Source organism: Stenella coeruleoalba (assembly GCF_951394435.1).
Source record: "Stenella coeruleoalba genome assembly, chromosome: 13".
NCBI lineage: Eukaryota > Metazoa > Chordata > Mammalia > Artiodactyla > Delphinidae > Stenella > Stenella coeruleoalba.
Genome location: NC_137159.1, coordinates 54,848,732 through 54,871,584, shown reverse-complemented (window position 1 = coordinate 54,871,584; position 22,853 = coordinate 54,848,732). Strand labels below are relative to the sequence as shown.

Here is a 22,853-nt window from a genome sequence, read left to right as displayed (position 1 = left end):
TGTCATGAGATTGTAGATTGAATTGGAATGAAAAGAATAGAGGTATTAATGAGTGATTATAAATACTGATTTTTATAATACTTATTATTACCAACTTAATTTCATTAGCAGTGAGAATCACTGTAATGATAGATAATGCTGATGGAAATCTTTTGCCCATGTAAGTAGTTGGAGGTCAGAAAAGGGTTGAAAAATACTGAATTTAAAAAATCATGGAGGGACTTCCCTGGTGGCACAGTGGTTAAGACTCCACGCTCCCGATGCAGGGGGCCAGGGTTTGATCCCTGGTCAGGGAACTAGATCCCACATGCATGCAGCAACTAAGAGTTCACATACCAGAACTAAGGAGCCCGCCTGCTGCAACTAAGACCCAGTGCTATCAAATAAATACAATAAATTTTTTAAAAATCATGGAGCTCGGACCCCATCAAAATTAAAAACTTTTGCTCTTAAAAGCCCATGTGATGCCGCGGAGCGGCTAGGCCCGTGAGCCATGGCCGCTGAGCCTGCGCGTCCAGAGCCTGTGCTCCGCAATGGGAGAGGCCACAACAGTGACAGGCCCGTGTACCGCAAAAAAAAGCCCATGTGAAAAGGATAAAAAGACATGCTACAATCTGGGAGAAAATATTTTCAAACTACATATTTTACAAAGGACTAGTATCTAGAATATATAAATAACAGTAAAAAAAAATCCAATTAGAAAATATGCAAAAGAGGACTTCCCCAGTGGGGAAGACTCCACGCTCCCAATGCAGGGGGCCCAGGTTCAATCCCTGGTCAGGGAACTAGATCCCGCGTGCATGCATCAACTAAGAGTTCACATGCCGCAAGTAACAAGTCCACATGGGGCTTCCCTGGTGGGGCAGTGGTTAAGAATCCTCCTGCCAGTGCCCGGAACATGGGTTTGAGCCCTGGTCCGGGAAGATTCCACATGCTGCGGAGCAACTAAGGCCATGCGCCACAACTACTGAGCCTGCACTCTAGAGCCCGTGAGCCACAAGTACTGAGCCCATGTACCTAGAGCCCATGCTCTGCAACAAGAGAGGCCACCACAATGAGAAGCCCATGCACCACAACCAAGAGTAGCCCCCGCTCGCTGCAACTAGAGAAAGCCCATGCACAGCAATGAAGACCCAATGCAGCCAAAAAAAAAAAAAAGTCCACATGGTGCAACTAAGAAGTCTGCCTGCCGCAACTAAAGATCCCATGTGCCACAATTAAGACTTGGTGCAGCCTAGATAGATAGATAGATAGAAAGAAAATATGCAAAAGACATGCCCAGATATTTCACTAAAAAGGATATACAAATGGCAAATAAGCACATGAAAAGATGTTTAATATCATTAATCATTAAGGAAATGCAAATGAGATATCGCCGCACACTTAATAGAATAGGTAAAATAAAATATAGTGATAACACCAGATGCTTGTGAGGGGATGTGAGGAAACTGGATCACTCATACATTGCTGGTGGGGATGTAAAATGGTACAGCCACTCTTGAAAACAGTTTGATGGTTTCTTATAAAACTAAACTTGCAGCTACCAAATGACCTAGAAATTGCAGTGTTGGGCATTTATGTGGGAGAAATGAAAACTTATCTTCACATAAAAATCTGTACACAAATGTTCATGACAGCTTTATTTGTAATAGCCCAAAAGTGGAAACAACCCAGATGATATCATTCAACAGGTAAGTGGATAAACTGTGGTATATCCCTACCATGGAACACTACTCAGCAATAAAAAAGAACAAACTATTGATACATACAGCAACTTGGGTGAATCTTCAGGGAATTATACTAAATTTTAAAAGCCAATGAGAAAAGATTACGTACAATATAATTCTATTTATATAAAATTTTGGAATGAAAAAATTTTAGAAATGGAGGAAAGATTAATAGTTGTCAGAGGTTAGGGACAGAACTGTAGGTAGGGAGGTAGGGGGAGGAATCGAGGAGGTAGGTGTGGTTATAAAAGGGCAACATAAGGGATCCTTCTGAGAACGGAACTGTTCAGTATCTTGACTGTGGTAGTGAATATATGAACCTACAAAGGTGATAAAATTCTGTACAATACACACACACACACACACACACACACAAATGAGGACAAGGAAGAGATTTGGGAAATCTAAGTAAGATCGGTGGGTTATATCAGTGTCTTACTCACCGAAGTGGTAAGGAGGCCCTGAAAGATCAAGAGTGAAACAGTCTTAGTGAACAATGTAGATGCTAGAATAGAAAGAATGACAAATCTCAGACTGTGGGTTGAAAATTGCCAAGAAGTGGCAGCATATTTTCAAATTTTTCATATTAACTTAATTTTTTTTAAACACTGTAATTGTTTTATTTTTCAGGTTCATTTTGAAAGGCAGTATTCATTAGGGTGTATATTTTGGCAGTTTTTTAAGAGGGACTTTTTAAAAATTTATGTATATTTATTTTTGGCTGTGTTGGGTCTTTGTTTCTGTGCGAGGGCTTTCTCTAGTTGTGGCAAGCAGGGGCCACTCTTCATCACAGTATGCGGGCCTCTCACTATCGCAGCCTCTCTTGTTGTGGAGCACAGGCTCCAGACGCGCAGGCTCAGTAGTTGTGGCTCACGGGCCTAGTTGCTCCGCGGCATGTGGGATCTTCCCAGACCAGGGCTCAAACTTGTGTCCCCTGCATCGGCAGGCGGATTCTCAACCACTGCGCCACCAGGGAAGCCCTAACTTAATTTTAAATTAACTTAAATTATACAAGCAATACCTAAAGACATTCTCCATGTAAAATCTTGAAATAGTATATATTAGGATCAAGTTTAATATTCCAGACCATTTTCTATATATGTGAATGTGGTATAGAAAAAAGTTTTTTTGTTTTTTAATGTAATTTTTATTTTACATTGGAGTATAGTTGATTTACAATGTTGTGTTAGTTTCAGGTATACAGCAAAGTGATTCAGTTATACATATATCCATTCTTTTTTCAGATTCTTTTCCCATATAGGTTATTACAGAATATTGAGTAGATTTCCCTGTGCTATACAGTAGGTCCTTGTTGACTGTCTATTTTATATATAGTAGTGTGTATATGTTAATCCCAAATTCCAAATTTATCCCTCCCCCACCTTACCCCTTTGGTAATCCTAAGTTTGTTTTTGAAGTCTGTGAGTCTATTTCTGTGTTGTAAATAAGTTCATTTGCCTCATTTTTTTAGATTCCACATATGATATCATATATTTGTCTTTCTCTGACTGACTTACTTCACTTAGTATGATAATCTCTAGGTCCATCTACATTGCTGCAAATGGCATTATTTCACTCTTTTTTATGGCTGAGTAATATTCCATTGTATATATGTACCATATCTTTTTTTTTATTGGAATATAATTGCTTTACCATGTTGTGTTAGTTTCTGCTGTAGAACAAAGTGAATCAGCTATATGTATACATATATCCCCTCCCTCTTGAGCCTCCCTCCCACCCGCCCCCATCCCATGTGATGACCCCATGCTCTAGGTCATCACAGAGTGCCGAGCTGAGCTCCCTGTGCTATACAGCAGCTTCCCACTAGCTGTCTATTTTACACATGGTAGTGTGTATATATCAGTGCTACTCTCTCAATTCATCCCACACTCCCCTTTCCCCACTGCGTCCACAAGTCCATTCTCTACGTCTGCATCTCTTTTCCTGCCCTGCAAATAGGTTCATCAGTACCATTAGAAACAACTATTTGTTTTAATATAATTGTATCATTCTGTATCATTTTGAAGTTTTCCTTTTTCCATATTAATGCTACATGTAAGTCTATTTGGTACTTTGACTGCTGGGTAGTGTTATAGAGCATGGCTGTGCATAGTAATTTAGTTCACTATACCTCTATTGATGGACATTTCAGTTGTGGCCAATTTTTCACTAATACAAGTGATGCAGCCATGTGAAATCCTTAATACATGTATGTAGGTGTTTCTAGGGTAAACACCCAAAACTGGAATTGCTGGTTAATAGAGTGTGACCTTTTTTAGTATTTTCATAGTATTCACTAGTGCCTTATTACTCTCTGCTTTAGCTGTCCCAATTTGCATTCTACTCATTAGCACATAAGAATAACTGTTTCCTTACACATTCATGAGCACATGAGAATATCAAACTTTATATTTTTGCCAAGCAGCAATTTAAATGTGGGGAAAGAGAATTATAGTTTACTCATTACTCTATCTCCTCTTCCTCTGGTACTAGAATCTGCCCCAGTGGCCTTGCTACACTGGGTTGGGGTAAACTTTAATAGTGACTACAGGAAAGGAGAAATGAGTGATCTAAGATTTATATTTTTATAAGTATCATCTGTTTTATTGATAGAGTTTGTAATGTTTTAGTCAATGCAGTCATTTGGAGTAAAACTTCCAATTTTAGGATCTCCTCCCGTTCCTGACAATGACATTGGAAAGTTTCATGCCCATTCACCAATGGAATTGTGGAAAAAAGTGTATGAAAAGCTCTTTCCACCAAAGGTATATATTTCTAATTCTTTTAAAGCAAGAATTTTCAGCACTATTCAACAGTTATTGGGAAATGTTTCAGCAGGCCTATTATAGTAACTTTGTTTTCTACTCACATGCTCAAAAATCAATTAAACATTTGCTAAAAATCTACTGTATATGAGGCACTGTGGGGTTTAAAAGATGCGTAAGACACAGTTCTCACTCTGCTTCCAAACAGAGCTCTCGCTGGTTGTTAGAGAAGGGAGAGGCAACATCTGAAAGACGAGGGAGAGAGGACCTGGGGGAATTTGAACTGACGCTCAGCAGCGAGGGCCAGCTGAGGAACGAGAACTTGGCTTGCAGGGTAGTTGATAACCCTGCATTGAAGGTTTTGGACTATGGGCATGAAATGATTTGAAGAATTGTGATTTCAGAGTGTCAACACATTAAAAGATGTCAAGGACCCTGCAAGAGACCCTCAGTATGCTGAAAGCGAAGTTGATGAAATGAGAATTCAGAAGGATCAGGTATTATCCTAAACATTTATTTTATTTCATCTTAAGTTTTATCACAGAAATATCCTTAGAATTCCATAAATTTTTCTCAATTTAATTTTTTACTTTTAAAATTATTTAAATAGTACATCTTCACTATATATTAAAAAATTTTGATATGCATCAAGAAGGAACTAAAAATCACCTATCATTCTACCAGCCAGAGATGACTTGGTGTTCACATATCCTTTTTGGACTTTCCAGTTTACTTTATGTTGAAGATGGGTAGTGATTCTTACCTCACTGTTGGGGAGACACTTCCATAATATTCTTTTGTTTGTGGGATTATTTAAAAGGTTTTGTTTTTTTATTAGGACATTTAGATGTATCTATACTTTTCTTGTATCAGAAAAATTAAGGACTGAAAGCACACAAACGCAGTTGACAAAACCCAGAGTCTCTCAGGAAAGTGATTAAAAGTGGAGACTGCTTTCCATATATGCCAGATAGCACCATTTGTGATACACAGTCTAATGTAAGAATGCAAAAGTTGGTAAACTCATCATGGTCCAATATTTAGATTTTCCCAGATCTCCTTTTAGTTTGATAAAATGAGTCACTGTACAGGACATGCCCTTACTATAAGCACAGTAAATTGAATGCCCTGACCACCTCTCAGGTGGGATTTACAGAGCTGTGTAACTTGGGCAGTCACATTGTTGCAAGGATAACCTGAAAGCAACCACCCACTGCAAGCGGGGACCAGCGTCTTTTTCTCAGCACTAGCCTTTCACCTTCAGGGGCTCTAGAATAAGTAAGCAAAACGTTTAAGTACAGAAGACTTTTGAAAAATATGTCATGAATATTTAGAGGGTGTTTTAGCTGTAGCAAAGTAAGAGGCACGTTGTAGGGACACTAAAATGACCTCATGTAACCCTTATTATGTGTGCAGGTTGGCTATAGAGATTAGTTGGAAGTCATCTCTGAATTAATATTTATCTAGGAGTTAATGACTAACTGCCATTGTTGATAAGAGTTATCTGTTTATATTAGATAGTGAGCCCTTTTTTTTTACACACACACACACACACACATTGTTAAAGCCCTAGAGTATTTCTGAGCATCATGAGTTTTCACATTCAAATACATCTTCCCTAACTGACCTAAAACCATATGAATTTTGAGTGGAACTGGAAAGCAGCCCCACAATATCTTTCTTTACTCAACCCTTGTACCTCACTAATTCTACATTCTCTTGACTGAGAGATTTTTTTTTTTTTTAACTCACCTGAAAAGTTATAATATCCTAATTTTGCCTCTTTCATAGTATTTTATTCATGGTATCTTAGTAGATGAATTGATTTTCGTTTGCACGTGTAGTACCTTAACATAATTTTATGCTTCTGCTTTAAAAGTCATGCTAATGATTACCAGTTGATGCTCAATTATTGTATTGATGTCCATTTCCAAATTTTGACATTCTAATATCCAAAACTTTAAATTTATATCTTCTCTCAGTTTGCTGTCTGTAGAAGAGAGAAACTACTAGCACAGAATCTCAAAGCAATGCCCTCACCATTAGCATTGGTAAAAATAATTCAATTAAAGAAAGTCTGTGATAACTGATTACTGTTTATTCTTTATGAGCTAACAATCTTTGAAACCATAAGTTGCTGGTAAGATAACTGGTGAACTGAGCTAACTTCATTAGAAGAAATAAACGAAGCTATAAAGACTGCTTCAGAGTTAATACTATAAAAAATCCTTCTGAAGTCTTTATACAGTTTTGAAACTTTCAACATTTAAATTTTAATAACTTAGAGTATAGGTATGAAAGAGACAATCTGCAATTTTTTTCTGAAAATGAGAATCTAATTTTCTTTTCCTAGCGAAAATGAACTTGTTATGTTAGCCAAAGGGCAGTGATTGCCTTATCTTGCAGAGTAACCACTTTTTGCTTATCTGAAATAATAATATACTTTGTACACTTAGACATTGAACAACATGTAAGAGGCCAGGAGGCAATCCCCTTAGATGATCCCTTTTGCAGGTCAGTCATCTCATGCAGGATATTCACCCCCACTAAAAGTTATCTCTGTTTTATGAATTGTGAAAGGAACATATACTCATTGTGAAAAAAGTCAAGACATGGAAGTGTATAACAGAAAATGGAAGTGTCCTGCCCTCTCTCCACCTATTTCCCTTTTCATGTGGCACATAAGACCACTGTTGTTTTTGCTGGCTGCCTATGAAGTCAAGTGTGAATGAGCACTGATGTATTTAATCAGTCCTTACTGGGAGATGTCTAAGCCATTTCCAATTGTGTGCCACTATACACAGCTCAGTGAATATCCTTCTATTGCTATTCTTCTGCTCTTCTCTATTATACTTATTGATAAAATTCTAAAGGTACAATCACTGGGTCAAACGATATGTACATTTTAAACATTGATACCTTGCTGACTTCAACCACAATTTGACAGGAGTTGAACAGCAAACATTTAAAAATAAGATCACTTTTATATACTTAAAGTATGCCAAATGCTTAATTTTGTTAGTTGAAAAACAACTTGTATATACTATATAGTGTATATTTTGTCTGAAACTTTAATAAATTCATCTCCAAGTGCTGCTTTGGTGACACGGAAACTCTGAAGATTGCATTTCTAGAAAATAAATCCTAAGTATAATTATTTATAAAACAGTTGGCAAGAAATTTGGAGAATGATGATGTTATAAAGGATACACTGTTAACCCAAAAAAATGCTAAGGCAGTTTTAAGGTGCCTAGTTTTAAAATTTTAAGTTTTTTGCAAGTAATACATATTTTTGTTTTAGGAACTGGAACAGTACAAAAGAAGTTCTTCCAAGTCTTGGAAACAAATTGAGCTTGATTCCTGAACCTAATGCAACTAGAGGGTATTTATTTCTTCTTTTCCAAATACAAGTAAGATTATTTTATTACTTAATATTATATTAATAAGTGAGGAAAGTCTAGATGTGTAATTTGTTAAAGGAAAAGTGGAATTTCTTGTATTAGTGCAACTCCCTGCATACTTTTAGCTCTCTTAAAAGGGAAAAATTTGTATAATTACATGCAATATTTTTTTAAAAATAAAAAATCTTGCAGGACCTACCTTTAACATGTTTAAGTAGTGTATACTTGGTTCAGCGTCTGTAAGTTTCTGCTTATGTTTTCAGGAATATGAAAGCAAGAGCATTTAGTAACAGTTGTGAGTATAAGGTTAAGCATTTATATTAGACACATTCCTTCTCTAAGGAGTTCTCAGCTGTGTCTGGTAAGAAAAGTAGAATTGGGGTCACTTTCACAGGTGTCATCATTTTACTCTAATTAATGGTAAGGCACAAGAAGCATCGGAAGTACTTTTTTAAAATGCACATTTCTGAGCAGCAATCAAGATGGTGGAATAGTAGGAAGTGAAGCTCACCTTCTCCCACAAATACATCAAAAACACATCTACATGTGGAACGATTCTCACAGAATATCTACTGAACACCGGCAGAAGACCTCAGACTGTTGAAAGGGCAAGAAAATCTCCAGGTAACCTCCAGGTAGGAAAAAATAAAATGAGAAAGGAATCTAGATGGGACCTGCACCCCTGGGAGGGAGCTATGAAAGAGGAAAGGTTCCTGCACCCGGGAAAGCCCCTTCACTGGTGGGGAGATCTGCTGGGACAGAAGGGGAGCTTCAGAGACTCAGAGGAGAATGCAGCAGCCGGTTTGTGGCAGCCAGAGCAGAGGGAAAACTGCACAGATGGTCTGTTCAGTGCTGCCGCCCTGCACTCACCAGCCTGAGATGCAGGTCCACTGGTGCGGGTGGGGACTGGGTGCCGGAACTCGGGCTTTGGAGATCAGACCCAGGGAGAGGACTGGGGTTGGCTGTGCAGAAACAGCCTGGGGCGGCTGGAATCTAGTGCGACTGCAACAGATGGTGTATGGGGAGGAAGCCTGGGCTGCCTTAGAGGCCAGGCGCCATTGTTTGGGGGTGCACGAGGGAAGGGGTGGGACCGCCATTGTAGCCTTTTTCTCTGTGTGCACTCACAGAGGGCAGGACACCACATGCACGGGCTCCAGGAGCCGCCTGGAGGGAGGCAAGCCACCGCCTCCCTCACAGACTCTAGGAGCAGTCTCCAGCCACCTCTGCTCCTATCACATGCTCTGGGGGCACACCAGAGCCACCACTGCTGCCAAGAACCCCAAGACCAGGCACCAGCCGCCGCATCTGCACACCCCTATCAATAAAGGGGATAACAACCAGCACACACTGAGGAAAGAGTCAACAGGCATCCATAATAAAAACAGGCCTTGCACCCAATATATTAAACTCACACAAGCTACACAGGACATCCCCACATATAAATAGCTCTCCAAGATCACAGTAGATAATTGTTTCTCCTAAACTCACAGAGTAAGAGAAATATAAGTAAAATGAAGAAGCAGAGAAACCACTCCCAGTTAAAAGACCAAGAGAATTCCCCTGAAAGAACAAATAATGAAACAGACCTCTTTAGTCTAATAGACGTCAATTTCAAAAAGGAGATAATGAAAATAAATACTGAAGGAATTAAGAAAGGCTATCAACAGAAATGCAGAGTACTGTAAAAAGGAACTAGAAACTATAAAAAGGAACCCAGAAAAATTAGAAAACTCGTTTGCAGAGATGAAAGCTGAGCTAAAGGCGATGAATAGCAAAATGAATAATGCAGAAGAATGAATAAGTGATCTGGAAGATAGATAGAATAATGGAAATCACCCAATCAGGGCAGCAGACAAAGCCAAATGAAAAAAAAAAAAAGCAATATGAGAGACCTATAGGATAGTATAAAGCATGCCAATCAATGCATAATAGGGATTCCAGAACGGGAAGACAGAGAAAAGGGGACCGAAAATGTATTTGAAGAAATTATGGCTGAAAATTTCCCAAACATAAAGAAGGAAACAGATATCCAGGTACAGGAAGCACAGAGGGTCCCAAACAAGATAAACCCAAACAGACCTACACCAAGACATATTATAATAAAAATGGCAAAAGTTAAAGAGAGGATTCTAAAGGCAGCAAGAGAAAAACTAAAGAGTTAATTACAAGGGAACCCCCATAAGGCTGTTACCATCTGGCCTCTACAGAAACGTTTGCAGGCCAGAAGGGAGTGGCAAGATACATTCAAAGTCCTGAAAGGAAAAACTCTGCAACCTAGGATACTCTACCCAGCAAGATTATTATTTAGAATAGAAGGAGAAATAATTTCTCAGACGAGCAAAAACTCAAAGAATACAATGATACTAAACAATATATCCTAAAGGAAATATTGAAAGGTCTTCTCTAAGTAGAAAAAAAGAATCTATAGGAAAGAGAAAATTACAATTGAAAAGTAAATCACTTAAGTAAGCCAGTACACAGATTTAAAAAAACATCAAAAAATTTCTGTGAAAGTGATGATAACCACAATGAACAGCAAAAGGATAGAGATGTAAGAGGACATCAAAATCATAAAATGTGGAGAAGGAGAGTAAGAAAATGTAGGGGTTTTTTTCTTTCTCCTAGAATGTGTTTGAGCCTATATGACTACCAGTCTAAGGCAAATAGATATAGGAAAGGGTTAACATACTTGAAAAACAGGGTAACCACAAATCAAAAACATACAACAGACTCACAAAAACCAAAAAGAAGAGAACATAAGTATAATACAAAAGAAAGTCATCAAACCACAGAAGGAAAAAAAAAAAGGGACAAAGAAGAAATATAAAATTAATGAGAAAACGAGTTTTAAAATGGCAATAATTACCTTAAATGTCAATGGAGTAAATACTCCGGTCCAAAGACAGAGTGGCAGGTTGGATAAAAAACACAAGCCTACGATATGCTGCCTACAAGACACCCACTTTAGGGCAAAGGACACACAAAGACTGAATGTGAGGGGACGGAAAAAGATATTTCATGCAAACGGAAATGACAAGAGAGCAGGGGTTGCAATGCTCAGACAAAATAGACTTTAAAAGGCCATAAAGAAAGATAAAGAGGGATACTATACAATGATAAAAGGTTCAATACAAGAGGAGGATTTTACACTCATCAACATATATGCACCTAATATAGGAGCACCCAAATACATAAAACAAATACTGATGTAAAGGGAGAAATAGACAGGAATACAGTAATAATAGGAGATTTTAACACGCATTCACATCAATGGACAGATCTTCTAAGACAGAGATTAAGGCAACAGAGATCCTAAATGATACAATAGAACAGTTAGACTTAATTGATGTTTTCAGGACATTACATCCAAAAAACCTAGAACACACCTTCTTTTCAAGTGCACATGGAACATTCTCTAGGATTAACCACATACTAGGGCACAAGACAAGCCTCAAAAAATTTAAGAGTATAGAAATTATTTCAAGCATCTTTTCTGACCACAACAGCATAAACCTAGAAAGTATCCACAGAAAAAGTGGGAAAAAATGATTACATGGAGATTAAACAACATGCTTCTAAAAAACAGATGGGTCATCGATGAAATCTAAGAGGAAATTTTAAAAATACCTTGAGACAGGGCTTCCCTGGTGGCGCAGTGGTTGAGAGTCCACCTGCTGATGCAGGGGACATGGGTTCGTGCCCCAGTCTGGGAGGATCCCACATGCCGCGGAGTCCAGAGCCTGTGCTCCTCAGCAGGAAAGGCCACAGCAGTGAGAGGCCCGTGTACCGCAAAAAAAAACAAAAAAACCTTGAGACAAATGACAATGAAAACACAACCATACAAAATCTATGGGATGCAGCAAAAGCAATTCTTAGAGGGACATTCAGAGCAATACAGGCCTTCCTCAAAAAAACAAGAAAAATCTCAAACAACCCCACCTACCACTTAAAAAAATCAGAAAAAGGAGAACAAACAAAACCTAAAGTCAGCAGAAGGAAAGAAATAATAAAGATCAGAGAGGAAATAAAAGAGATTTAAAAAAATAGAAAAAAAATCAATAAAACCAAGAGCTGGTTCTTTTAAAGAATAAACAAGATTGACAAACTTCTGGCCAGGCTCACCAAGAAGAAAAGAGAAAGAACCCAAATAAGATATGAACAAGGATACATAACAACTGATACTGCAAAAATACAAAAAACCATAAGGTAATACTATGAACAATTATATGCCAACAAATTCAACAACCTAGAAGAAATGGACAAGTTTCTAGAAACATACAGCCCACCAAAATTAAATCAAGAAGAAATAGATAATGTGAACCACTGATCACAAGAAGTGAAATAGAATCTGTAATTTTAAAACTCCCTACAGGGACTTCCTTGGTGGTCCAGTGGTCAAGAATCCACCTTCCAATGCAGGGGATGTGGGTTGGATCCCTGGTCAGGGAACTATGATCCCATATGCCGTGGGGCAACTAAGCTTGTGCACTCTAGAGCCCATGAGCCACACCTAGACAGCCCACATGCCACAACTACTGAGCCTGTGTGCTCTGGAGCCCGTGCACAACTAGAAAACCCTGCATGCCACAATGACTGAGCCCATGCACTCTAGTGCCCGTGCGCCACAACTAGAGAAGCCCATGTACCACAACAAAGAACCCAAGTGCTGCAAAGAAAGATCCTGCATGCCACAACTAAGACCCAACGCAGCCAAATAAATATAATTTAAAATAAAAATAAAAGCTCCCTACAAACAGAAGTCCAGGACCAAATGGCTTCACAGGCCAATTCTACCAAACATACAAATAAGAACTTGTACCGATCCTTCTTAAACTCTTCCAAAAAATTGAAGAGGAACACCCCAAAATACATTCTATGAAGCCACCATCAACCTGATACCAAAACCAAAGACACCACCAAAAAAGAAAATTAAGGCCAATATAGATGAAAAAAATCTCAACAAATGTTAGCAAACCGAATCCTACAACGCATTAAAAAAGATCATATACCACGACCAAGTGGGATTCGTCCCAAGTTCACAAGGATGGCTCAACATATGCAAATCAATCAATGTGATACACCACATAAATGAAAGAAAAGACAAAAACTACATGATTATCTCAGTAGACGCAGAAAAAACATTTGACAAAATTCAACATCCATTCACGATAAAAACTTACCAAAGTGGGTATAGAGGGAACATAATCTCAACATAATAAAAACCATTTATGATAAACACACAGCCAATATAATACTCAATGGTGAAAAGCTGAAAGCCTTCCCACTAAAATCTGGAACAAGACAAGGATGCCCACTCTCACCTCTTCTATTCAGTATAGTACTGGAAGTCCTAGCCACAGCAATCAGACAAGAAAAAGAAATAAAAGGTATCCAAATTGGAAGGGAAAAGGTAAAATTGTCATTTTATGCAGATGATATGATGCTATATATAGAAAACCCTAAAGACTCCACACAAAAACTACTAGAACTGATAAACAAATTCAGCCTGTAGCAGGATACAAGATTGACATACATAAATTGGTTGCATTTCTTTACACCAACAATGAAATATCAAAAAGGGAATGTAAAAAAAAAATACCTTTTAAAATTGCACCCCCCCCCAAAATAAAATGCTTAGGAATAAACCTGACCAGAGGTAAAAGACTTATATGCTGAGAACTATAAAGCATTAATAAAGAAGCCTGAAGATGATTCAAAGAAAGGTAAAGATATCCCATGCTCTTGGATTGAAATAATTAATATTGTTAAAATGGCCATACTACCCAAAGCAATCTACAGATTTAATGTAATCCCTATCAAATTACCCATGACATTTTTCACAGAACTAGAATAATCCTAAAGTTCATATGGAACCATAAAAGACCCAGAATTGCCAAAGCAATCCTGATGAAAAAGGACAAAGCAGGAAACATAACCCTCCCAGCCTTCAGACAATACTACAAAGCTACAGTAATTGAAACAGCATGGTACTGGCACAGAAACAGACATATGGATCAATGGAACAGAATAGAGAGCCCAGAAACAAACCCACACACCTATGGTCAATTAATCTTCAACAAAGGAGGCAAGAACACACAGTGGGTAAAAGACAGTCTCTTCAGCAAGTGGTGCTGGTAAAGTTGGACAGCCACATGTAAATCAATGAAGTTAGAACACACCCTCTCACCATACACAAAAATAAACTCAAAATGACTTAAAGACTTAAACATAAGACATGACGCCATAAAACTCCTAGAAGAGATCATAGGCAAAACATTCTCTGATATAAATTGTACCAATGTTTTCTTAGGTCAGTCTCCCAAGGCAGTAAAAACAAAAATAAACAAATGGGACCTAATCAAACTTACAAGCTTTTGCACAGCAAAGGAAACCATAAACAAAACAAAAAGACAACCTATGGAATGGGAGAAAAATTTGCAAACAACACGACCAACAAGGGCTAAATTTCCAAAATATACAAACAACTCATACAACTGACCAACAAAAAAAACCAAACCACCCAATTGAAAAATGGGCAGAAGACCTAAATAGACATTTCTCCAAAGAAGAAATACAGATGACCAATAGGCACATGAAAAGATGCTCAACATCGCTAATTTTTAAAGATATGCAAATCAAAACTACAATGAAATACCACCTCACACTGGTCAGAATGGCCATCATTTAAAAGTCTACAAATAACAAATGCTGGAGTGGGGGTGGAAAAAAGAGAACCCTCCTACACTGTTGGTGAGAATGTAAGTTGGTGCAGCCACTGTGGAAAACAGTATGGAGGTCCCTCAGAAAACTGAAAATAGAATTACCATATGATCCAGCAATCCCACTCCTGGGCATATATCCAGACAAAACTATAATTCAAAAAGATACATGCACCCATATGTTCATAGCAGCACTGTTCACAATAGCCAAGACATGGAAACAACCTAAATGTCCATCAACAGATAAACTGATAAAGATGTGGTACATATATACAATGGAATACTACTCAGCCATAAAAAAGAATGAAATAATACCATTTGCAGAGATTATCATACTAAGTGAAGTCAGAAAGAGAAAGACAAATATATGATATCATATATATGTAGAATCTAAAATATGACACAAATGAACCTATCTATGAAATAGAAACAGAATCAGGGACATAGAGAATAGACTGGTGGTTGCCAAGGAGGAGGGGCTGAGAGAGGGTTGGATTGGAAGTTTGGGATTAGCAGATGAAAACTGGTATATACAAAATGGATAAACAACAAGGTCCTACTGTATAGCACAGGGAACTATATTCAATATCCTGTGATAAACCATAATGCAAAAGAATATGAAAAAGAATGTATATATATATATATAACTGAGTCACTTTGCTCTTCAGCAGTAGTTAACACAACATTGTAATTCAACTATACTTCAATAAAAAATAAATTAAAAAAAATAAAATATGACACAAATGAACCTATCTATGAAATAGAAAGAGAATCACAGACAGAGGGCACTGGTGGTTGCCAAGGGGTAGGGGTTGGGGAGGGATGGAGTGGGAAGTTGGCGTTAGTAGATGTAAGCTTTTATATACAGAATGGATAAACAACAAGGTTCTACTGTATAGCACAGAGAACTATATTCAGTATCTGTGATAAACCATAATGGAAAAGAATATAAAAAAGAATGTATATATATGTATAACTGAATCACTTTGCTGTACAGCAGAAGTTAACACTGTAAATCAACTATATTTCAATTTTTAAAAAAAGAAAAAAAAGAAAATACACATTCCTGAGTCCCCACACCCAGAGATCCTGAATCAGTGGGTCTGGAATGGGGCTCAGTAATCTGCATTTTTCATCAGCACCTCTGGTGATTCTGACATACTTACTTTGAGTATAACTTTTTGAAGAATAGGCAAATTTAAGGAAATAGTCTATCAACAAGCAGGCCAAGACTGCATGAGTTAGTAATAACTAAGATCATTTCCAAGGTGGAATAGCTTTTAAGAAGCCTTCAGACTCCTGGAGACTTGTGTATCTGCTAGGCAAGTTCAGTTGGAGTAAGCATAATTGCTGTCATTAAACAGGAAAGTAATTTATTCTGTTCTTCCATTTCCACTATAAAATATGTTGACTCTAATATGCCATGCACCCAGCTTCAAATAAGCACACTTACTAACCTCAAGAACACCAAGATTGATGAGTGGTATCCAAGTGGATAGCAAACTACCTGGTTATTGTAGTGAAATACGACTTCCTAAACTAGTTACAATGCATGTGGTTCCAGCACTCTGGAAAACAATTTCACCATGTCTACAAGGAACTGCAGTCTTAGGAGCAGACAGGCACCCTGCTTGAGTGCTGTGGAGAAAGAACTCCCTTCAAATCAACAGGGAACGTTTTGATCTCAGAAGTTTCACTGACTTGGTGGGAATAGGAATTTTTATTATATATTTTGATTTTCTTATACATCACTGTCCTTTTTTTTTTTTTTTTTTTTTTTTTTTGTGGTACGCAGGCCTCTCACTGTTGTGGCCTCTCCCGTTGCGGAGCACGGGCTCCGAACACGCAGGCTCAGTGGCCATGGCTCACGGGCCCAGCCGCTCCGCGGCATGTGGGATCTTCCCGGACCGGGGCACAAACCCGTATCCCCTGCATCGGCAGGTGGACTCTCAACCACTGCGCCACCAGGGAAGCCCCACTGTCCATTTTTGACTGAGACAAACTGTCACATGTTGAAAGTCATTGTGTTTTTCTAAGATTACGGTATCACTAACATTTAATAGCTTGAAGTCACGTGCTATGTCAATTTTCCAAGTGTTTCTGAGCTAGAATGAAATTCATCTGCATATGAATAGTAGAAAGTGTTTCCACTTACATTGTACACCCATATCTTTAGTAAGTTGAAATCAGTGATTTCAAAAGAGGTTCCTGTGGGACTCTCTTTGAACTACTTTAATAGATTATCATCTCCAGAATTGTCTGTAACTGATGTGACATATATAATCTGTAAGACATTATGTAACTATTATACCATAATCATCAGTGTCAAAGACCTTTTATAAAAATTGACAATACTATTCTGGTACTTTACCAATGTCTGCAGATCCTTAAATACTGTTCTAAGAAATAGGATTTTACTGTGGTTTCCTTAATGAAATGATCTTTCCCACTATAATGTGAGATCTTTCAAATACTATAATTTATCATTCATTACACGTTAGGTCACAGTAACTGAACAAGTTCATGTATTATCTAAGATATTCTCACTCAAAGTTACCATGGTAACATGAAGACAGTTTCACTTCAGACTTGTACATGAATTACTTGGAGATCAGAAAGATCATTTAGTCCAGAACCCACTTTTAATAATCTATATACATAATTTAATCCCTAAAAATATACATTTATCAGCATTCTTTCTCTTTACAATTCAAGAACATGAATTCCTAGTGTGTGATTCTGTTCTTAGTGTAAATGTTGTGTCAATTGAGCATCTTTTCTATGTGGACTTTAAATAACAGCTGCTCTCCAACCTTAAAAATGTCATTTCTCAGTGCATATACTTTAGTAACATTTACTTTTAATTTTATAAGTAAACTAAGCAGAAAGTGAAAACTAGCAAACTAATCTTTTTGTCTAGTGTGCTGTTCTCAGTTCAGCCCACTTCTGCCATTTTTCATTTTAACCATCAGTAAAATGAGTGGCTGCTCTGTGTCAGGGGTCTTTATCCAACATCTGTCCAACATCCTCTCCATGTGATCAGTTAACTTATGTAGACATGTGCACGTAAATAGGGTTTTTAAATGAAAATGAAAGCATTCTTACCTAATTCTGCGTGATGCTTTGCTTCAATCAAACCACAACTTTTTCTGTTACTTACAATCATTCAAATGTTTTCTTTTTTACCAAAGCCTTTATCAAATGTAAGCATAAGCTTTAACTGACCTATTTTTCTGTCTCTAGAACAAAGAAAACAAATAGTCACATTAGTCTCCCATAACTTTATGAATTATTATGAACATCTTTGGACCAGCTCAGTCACAATTTCCAAATACCACATGTCCCTCCTGGAATAGCATTCAAGGCCTGCATGGATCCAAGGGGCACAGGGAGTCTTAATGGTTAAAAGTCTTACGAGGTACTACTAAGAATCACGTAACATTCTTATTTCAGAAATTCAAAGCAGTCATGTACATCTAGGAGCTTAAGTTCCATTTCGCAGCAATGTTCTTTACTATCTGCTAATGAGATAATCCCTGATTTTAAAAACAATTATTCCTAGGATGACAAGAACTGGGATAAATGAATACAAAATCAGAAAGTTGGCTGTGAATCTGGACGTTGCACCTGGGCAGGTTCTCTCAATGAACTGAATTCCTTGACTGAAGGCACACATTGGATTAGTTGACATAGAACCATTTGAGTTGCCTGCCAGGGAAAAGATTGACAATGTCAAATATGGTACTTGCAAGGTAATTTAATCAACACGTATTTATCAGATGCCCACTAAATGCTCAGCAGTCTGCTAAGTACTCTTCTTCATGAAGATACAGGAAATTTTAGAGAGCCCAGAATTCATTATTAGATGAAGCAATAGTGAGTGTTGGGGGCCTTGAAGATGGAAATGGGTTTGTTTCCATTTTGGGTGTATATTCAGTACCATAGTACTAATAAAAATTATGATCACTTAGCACTGCATATCCCAAGGTTACTAATGTTATCACCTAAAGATAGATAAAACGACTACTAAATTCTGCCCTGTTCTTTAGGTGTCTTCACAGAGTGGCCTGGGATTTCCAATGGCCAGGAGGGCCTTGCTGTGCTCCCACTGCCCTCTTGTGGGATTAGGGAACAGATTTTTGCCAAAAATGGCTTCACTCAGCTACATACTCTGTACATTTGGGGGAAGAAGAAGCCACTGCAGCCTGCTTCAACCTGTTCAGTAGGTATAGGAACTGATCCATCCAGAATATACTAGAGTTTACCTCAGTATACATTAAGTCTATCATTTTCTAAAAACATCAGAGTGCCCTTAAGCTACTGACCTTTGACAACTGACTAACTTGACTACTGCTTATTATTTTCAAAATCAGAGAAAATGTTAGACTCTTCAAAACAAAGTTTTAAATCTCTTTTACAATATAGCATTTACTTAAAAAAATACATTTCCCTCAAGGAATTGTTTTTTTCAAACTAATATGTAAAAATAAATTCCAAAATTGAGTACTTACCACAAGTGAAATTCTGGCCATAGAACTCATTGACTACAAGAATCTCACAGCAATATTTTTGGAATGTAAAATAACTGAAGATTTTAAAAGGAAGGGGCATTTCTTCTGTGTTTCTTAAGAAAAAGCAAAAAGAAAGAAAGATGAACTTCAATAGGCTCTGGTAGCAGTCCTACCAAATGAAAAGAAAGGCAACCCTTATGTTTCCCAACAGGAATATACATAGTTTTTCATCTCTCATTATAAAAATATGTTCATTAGAAAAACTTCAAACTACACTGAGAAGTATAAAGAAATACCACTGCCCAGAAATAACTATTGTTAACATTTTGGTGATATATGTAATGTGTATTTATAACATTTTACATAAATGGAATTAAACTCCTCATCCTCTTTCCTAACCTGCTTTTTCAAACAAACGTATGCCTCAGACATCCTTTCAAGTCAGTAAGCATAACACACCATCATTTTTAATCACAACTTGGTGATCCATTATAGTAGGAACCTTAATTTAACACACCCCTAATGATGGATTGGTGTCTAATTTTATTGGTAAGCACCATTGATATAAAAGAAAACAAATAACACACCACATTAGAGGAGGACGTTTGTGATTAAACAGATTTGAGGTGCTAATGTATGAAGTGAGAACTAAACTATAATACAAGGGGAAAAGGATGGTGAGAAAAGCAGACATTCGTTGTGAAACCTGTTTCAGGAGAAACTTCACGCTGACCCTGTGGCCTTCTTAGTTCACTCAATAGCTTTTATCAACCAACAAATATGTATTACATTCTATTTGTGAGGCACTAGTTCTAGGTGCTTACGGAATTCGAAAGAAGTATCCTACCCCTAAAGACTCATAATGTAGTTGGGAGACATAAACTATACATTCTCAAGGCTATAAAAATACAGTAGTGAACAATTTGTGCTTAGAAAGTACAGAAAACCAGTACTACATGTCCGTGACATTCTTGTATTTAGTATTTATGGTTTCACCAAGTGATCCCCAAACTCCATGACTTTCAGTTATTGGCAATTTTCTGAGGCACAAAATTGAATTAGCCACATTGAGAGGCTGCTAACTGGAAAGGACAGATCGGAGTCTGGGGAGGATGTAGGGGCAGAGGAAGGACACTCTAGGAAGGCAGAATGGTATGAGCACAGGCATGTGGGACTGGATGGACTAGAAAGGCAGAGGATCCGAAGTGGGAGCGGTGGGAGGTGAGTTTGGAATGGTAGCCATGAACCGGCTACTTCAGGGCCTTGCAGGCAGTTGACATTGAAGGACCATGATAAAAGTCACATTGCAATCAGTGATTTAAGAAAATTAAAGTGGCACCAGCAAGTAGGATGGACCAGAATAAGAGTAGAGTAGGAACAGCAAAAAACAAAGCAGCCTACAGCAGAAGTTCAAGGATGAGATGACAAAGGCTTGTAAGAGGATGATGGCCATGAGAAGATGGCTGCCCAGATGGCTAGAGTGTGAGGTGGGAACCATGTGTCTTCATCTTGTACCATACCACACAAGGCAAACTCAAAAGCTCCACGTGCATCTGTGATTTGACATCAGAGAAGAAAACCGTGATTTGGTGACTGATCCAGTGTGTAGGCAGTCCAAGAAGAGAGAGTAGTCATTCATTTATTCACTCAATCCAAATATTTTTGGCAAACCTAATTGGTTAAAGGCCTTGGGCCAGCCACTGAGAAGAGCTATAACTATGAATGAGACACAGCTGCTGCCCTCAAGAGGCTGACTGCAACTGAGCAGCATGTGATGGGCTGTGAGACCCAACAAAGGGGGCTTTCAGAGAGAGCTCGCCCTGCCAAGGGAACAACAGCCAGGCTTTGTGCAGGCGGCAGAGGGGGGACAAATGGATCTGTGAAAGACACAGGAGGAGAGCTAGGCTGTGTCACAGCAATCCTTGCAGTACATCCAAGAGGGAGGAACCACAGATCTAAATTTACTGATGTGGGACCATCTACATTATATTGTTAAAAGGGGGGAAAAGCATGCATACCTTACTCCTTCACAATAGTATGAGCTCATTTTAATTAAAGATTATATAAAAGTCTAGCAAAATACACAACAAAATTTAACTCTGGGTTGTGATACTTCAGGTAACTTTTACTTAACTTCCTTATACATTTCTGTATTGTGTGCATTTCTCCCCCTAAGAACTTGCATTATTTTGTAAGCAGAAAGAACAACAAAGCTATTTCCACTTGTGTTTAAAGGAAGAGACAGCCAAAAGTGCACATGTTGCAGGCACTCAGTCAGGAAAGACGATGACTTGAGGGAAAATACATAAACTCAATGACTAGGAGGTTGATGTGGGGCCTTCAGGAGCGCAGTTTCACCCCAGTGATGGAGCAGAACCCAGGCGAAGCCTTGGGATGTTGAGATCTTGCAAAGAACCCAACAGCATTTTGATAATGTTGGCCACTGCCCCCCTCTCAAGAATAATGAATCCCCTTTCCTATAAACCAAATACGTGAAATAGTGCCAGACTGATTGGAGCACATAATGTTTCAAATATGAAAGAGGAGATGCTGCTGAAGATTGGGTCTGTCATTTGCTGGCTTGATCCCATGCCATTGGGGTGATCTTATCTGTGCATTTTTCATAGATGCTAACAAGCCAATTAAGCAACATAGACAAATACAATGTAATGGTGTCACTGTAAAAAAATATCCTCCCTGACTGTTCAAAACGAACTCACTTGGCTTTATAATAACTCACTACAGTTCATGAAGTGTTTCCACGTTGCTGATCTCATTCCAGTCTCATGATCCCTTGAGGCAGGTGGGGCTGAGATCATTATCTCCATTTTATAAATGAGGAAACTAATTTAGGTAGAAAAGTAACTTGCCAATGGTCACTTGGCAACTAAGTGGTAGGAGAAAGACTCTGACTCCAGGGTCGGTGCTGTCTCCAGGGAGCCACATGCCTCCCCGGAGAGTCTTCACAGCGTGTGATCAGAACAAAGTCAAGTCTGAGCTTAGTTTTCTTAACTGAACGTGGATTGCTCTGAGAGTTAATTAAACAAATATGATTACATACAGTAGCTGCTCAATAGCTTTTTTCTTTGATTTTTTAAAACATCTTTATTGGAGTATAATTGCTTTACAATGGTGGGTTAGTTTCTGCTGTATAACAAAGTGAATCAGCTATACATGTACATAAAACCCCATATCTCCTTGCTCTTGTGTCTCCCTCCCACCCTCCCTATCCCACCCCTCTAGGTGGTCACAAAGGACCGAGCTGATCACCCTGTGCTATGCAGCTGCTTCCCACTAGCTATCTGTTTTACATTTGGTTGTGTATATATGTCCATGCCACTCTCACTTCGTCCCAGCTTACCCTTCCCCCTCCCCATGTCCTCAAGTCCATTCTCTATGCGTCTTTATTCCTGTCCTGCCCTTAGGTTCTTCAGAACCTTTTTTTTTAGATTCCGTATATATGTGTTAGCATACGGTATTTGTTTTTCTCTTTCTGAATTACTTCACTCTGTATGACAAGACTCTAGGTCCATCCACCTCACTACAAATAACTCATTTTCGTTTCTTTTTATGGCTGAGTAATATTCCATTGTATATATGTGCCACATCTTTATCCATTCATCTGTCGATGGACACTTAGGTTGCTTCCATGTCCTGGCTATTGTAATAGAGCTACAATGAACATTGTGGTACATGACTCTTTTTGAATTATGGTTTTCTCAGGGTATAT

At 38.2% G+C, this 22,853-nt stretch overlaps 2 protein-coding genes across 3 annotated transcripts in view; one reads left to right on the top strand and one right to left on the bottom strand.

Moving 5' to 3' along the window:
• Nucleotides 1–8,087, top strand: part of DYNC2LI1 (dynein cytoplasmic 2 light intermediate chain 1) — a 45,189-nt gene extending 37,102 nt beyond the window's left edge. Inside the window, exons 11-13 of the mRNA XM_079941183.1 lie at nucleotides 4,395–4,492; nucleotides 4,897–4,989; nucleotides 7,794–8,087. Coding sequence (XP_079797309.1) covers nucleotides 4,395–4,492; nucleotides 4,897–4,989; nucleotides 7,794–7,856 — 254 coding nt within the window. The 3' untranslated portion in view covers nucleotides 7,857–8,087. The remainder of the gene's footprint in view (nucleotides 1–4,394; nucleotides 4,493–4,896; nucleotides 4,990–7,793) is intronic.
• A 9,715-nt stretch (nucleotides 8,088–17,802) lies between these two features.
• ABCG5 (ATP binding cassette subfamily G member 5) overlaps nucleotides 17,803–22,853 on the bottom strand; it is a 32,955-nt gene continuing 27,904 nt past the window's right edge. Inside the window, exons 12-13 of one of the 2 annotated variants that reach the window (XM_079940135.1) lie at nucleotides 19,124–19,236; nucleotides 17,803–17,851 (exon numbers count right to left, since the gene is read on the bottom strand). In XM_079940135.1, coding sequence (XP_079796261.1) covers nucleotides 17,838–17,851; nucleotides 19,124–19,236 — 127 coding nt within the window. In that variant the 3' untranslated portion in view covers nucleotides 17,803–17,837. Of the gene's footprint in view, nucleotides 17,852–17,888; nucleotides 18,321–19,123; nucleotides 19,237–22,853 lie in introns of those variants that run through there. The other variant, XM_079940134.1, reaches the window with a different exon arrangement.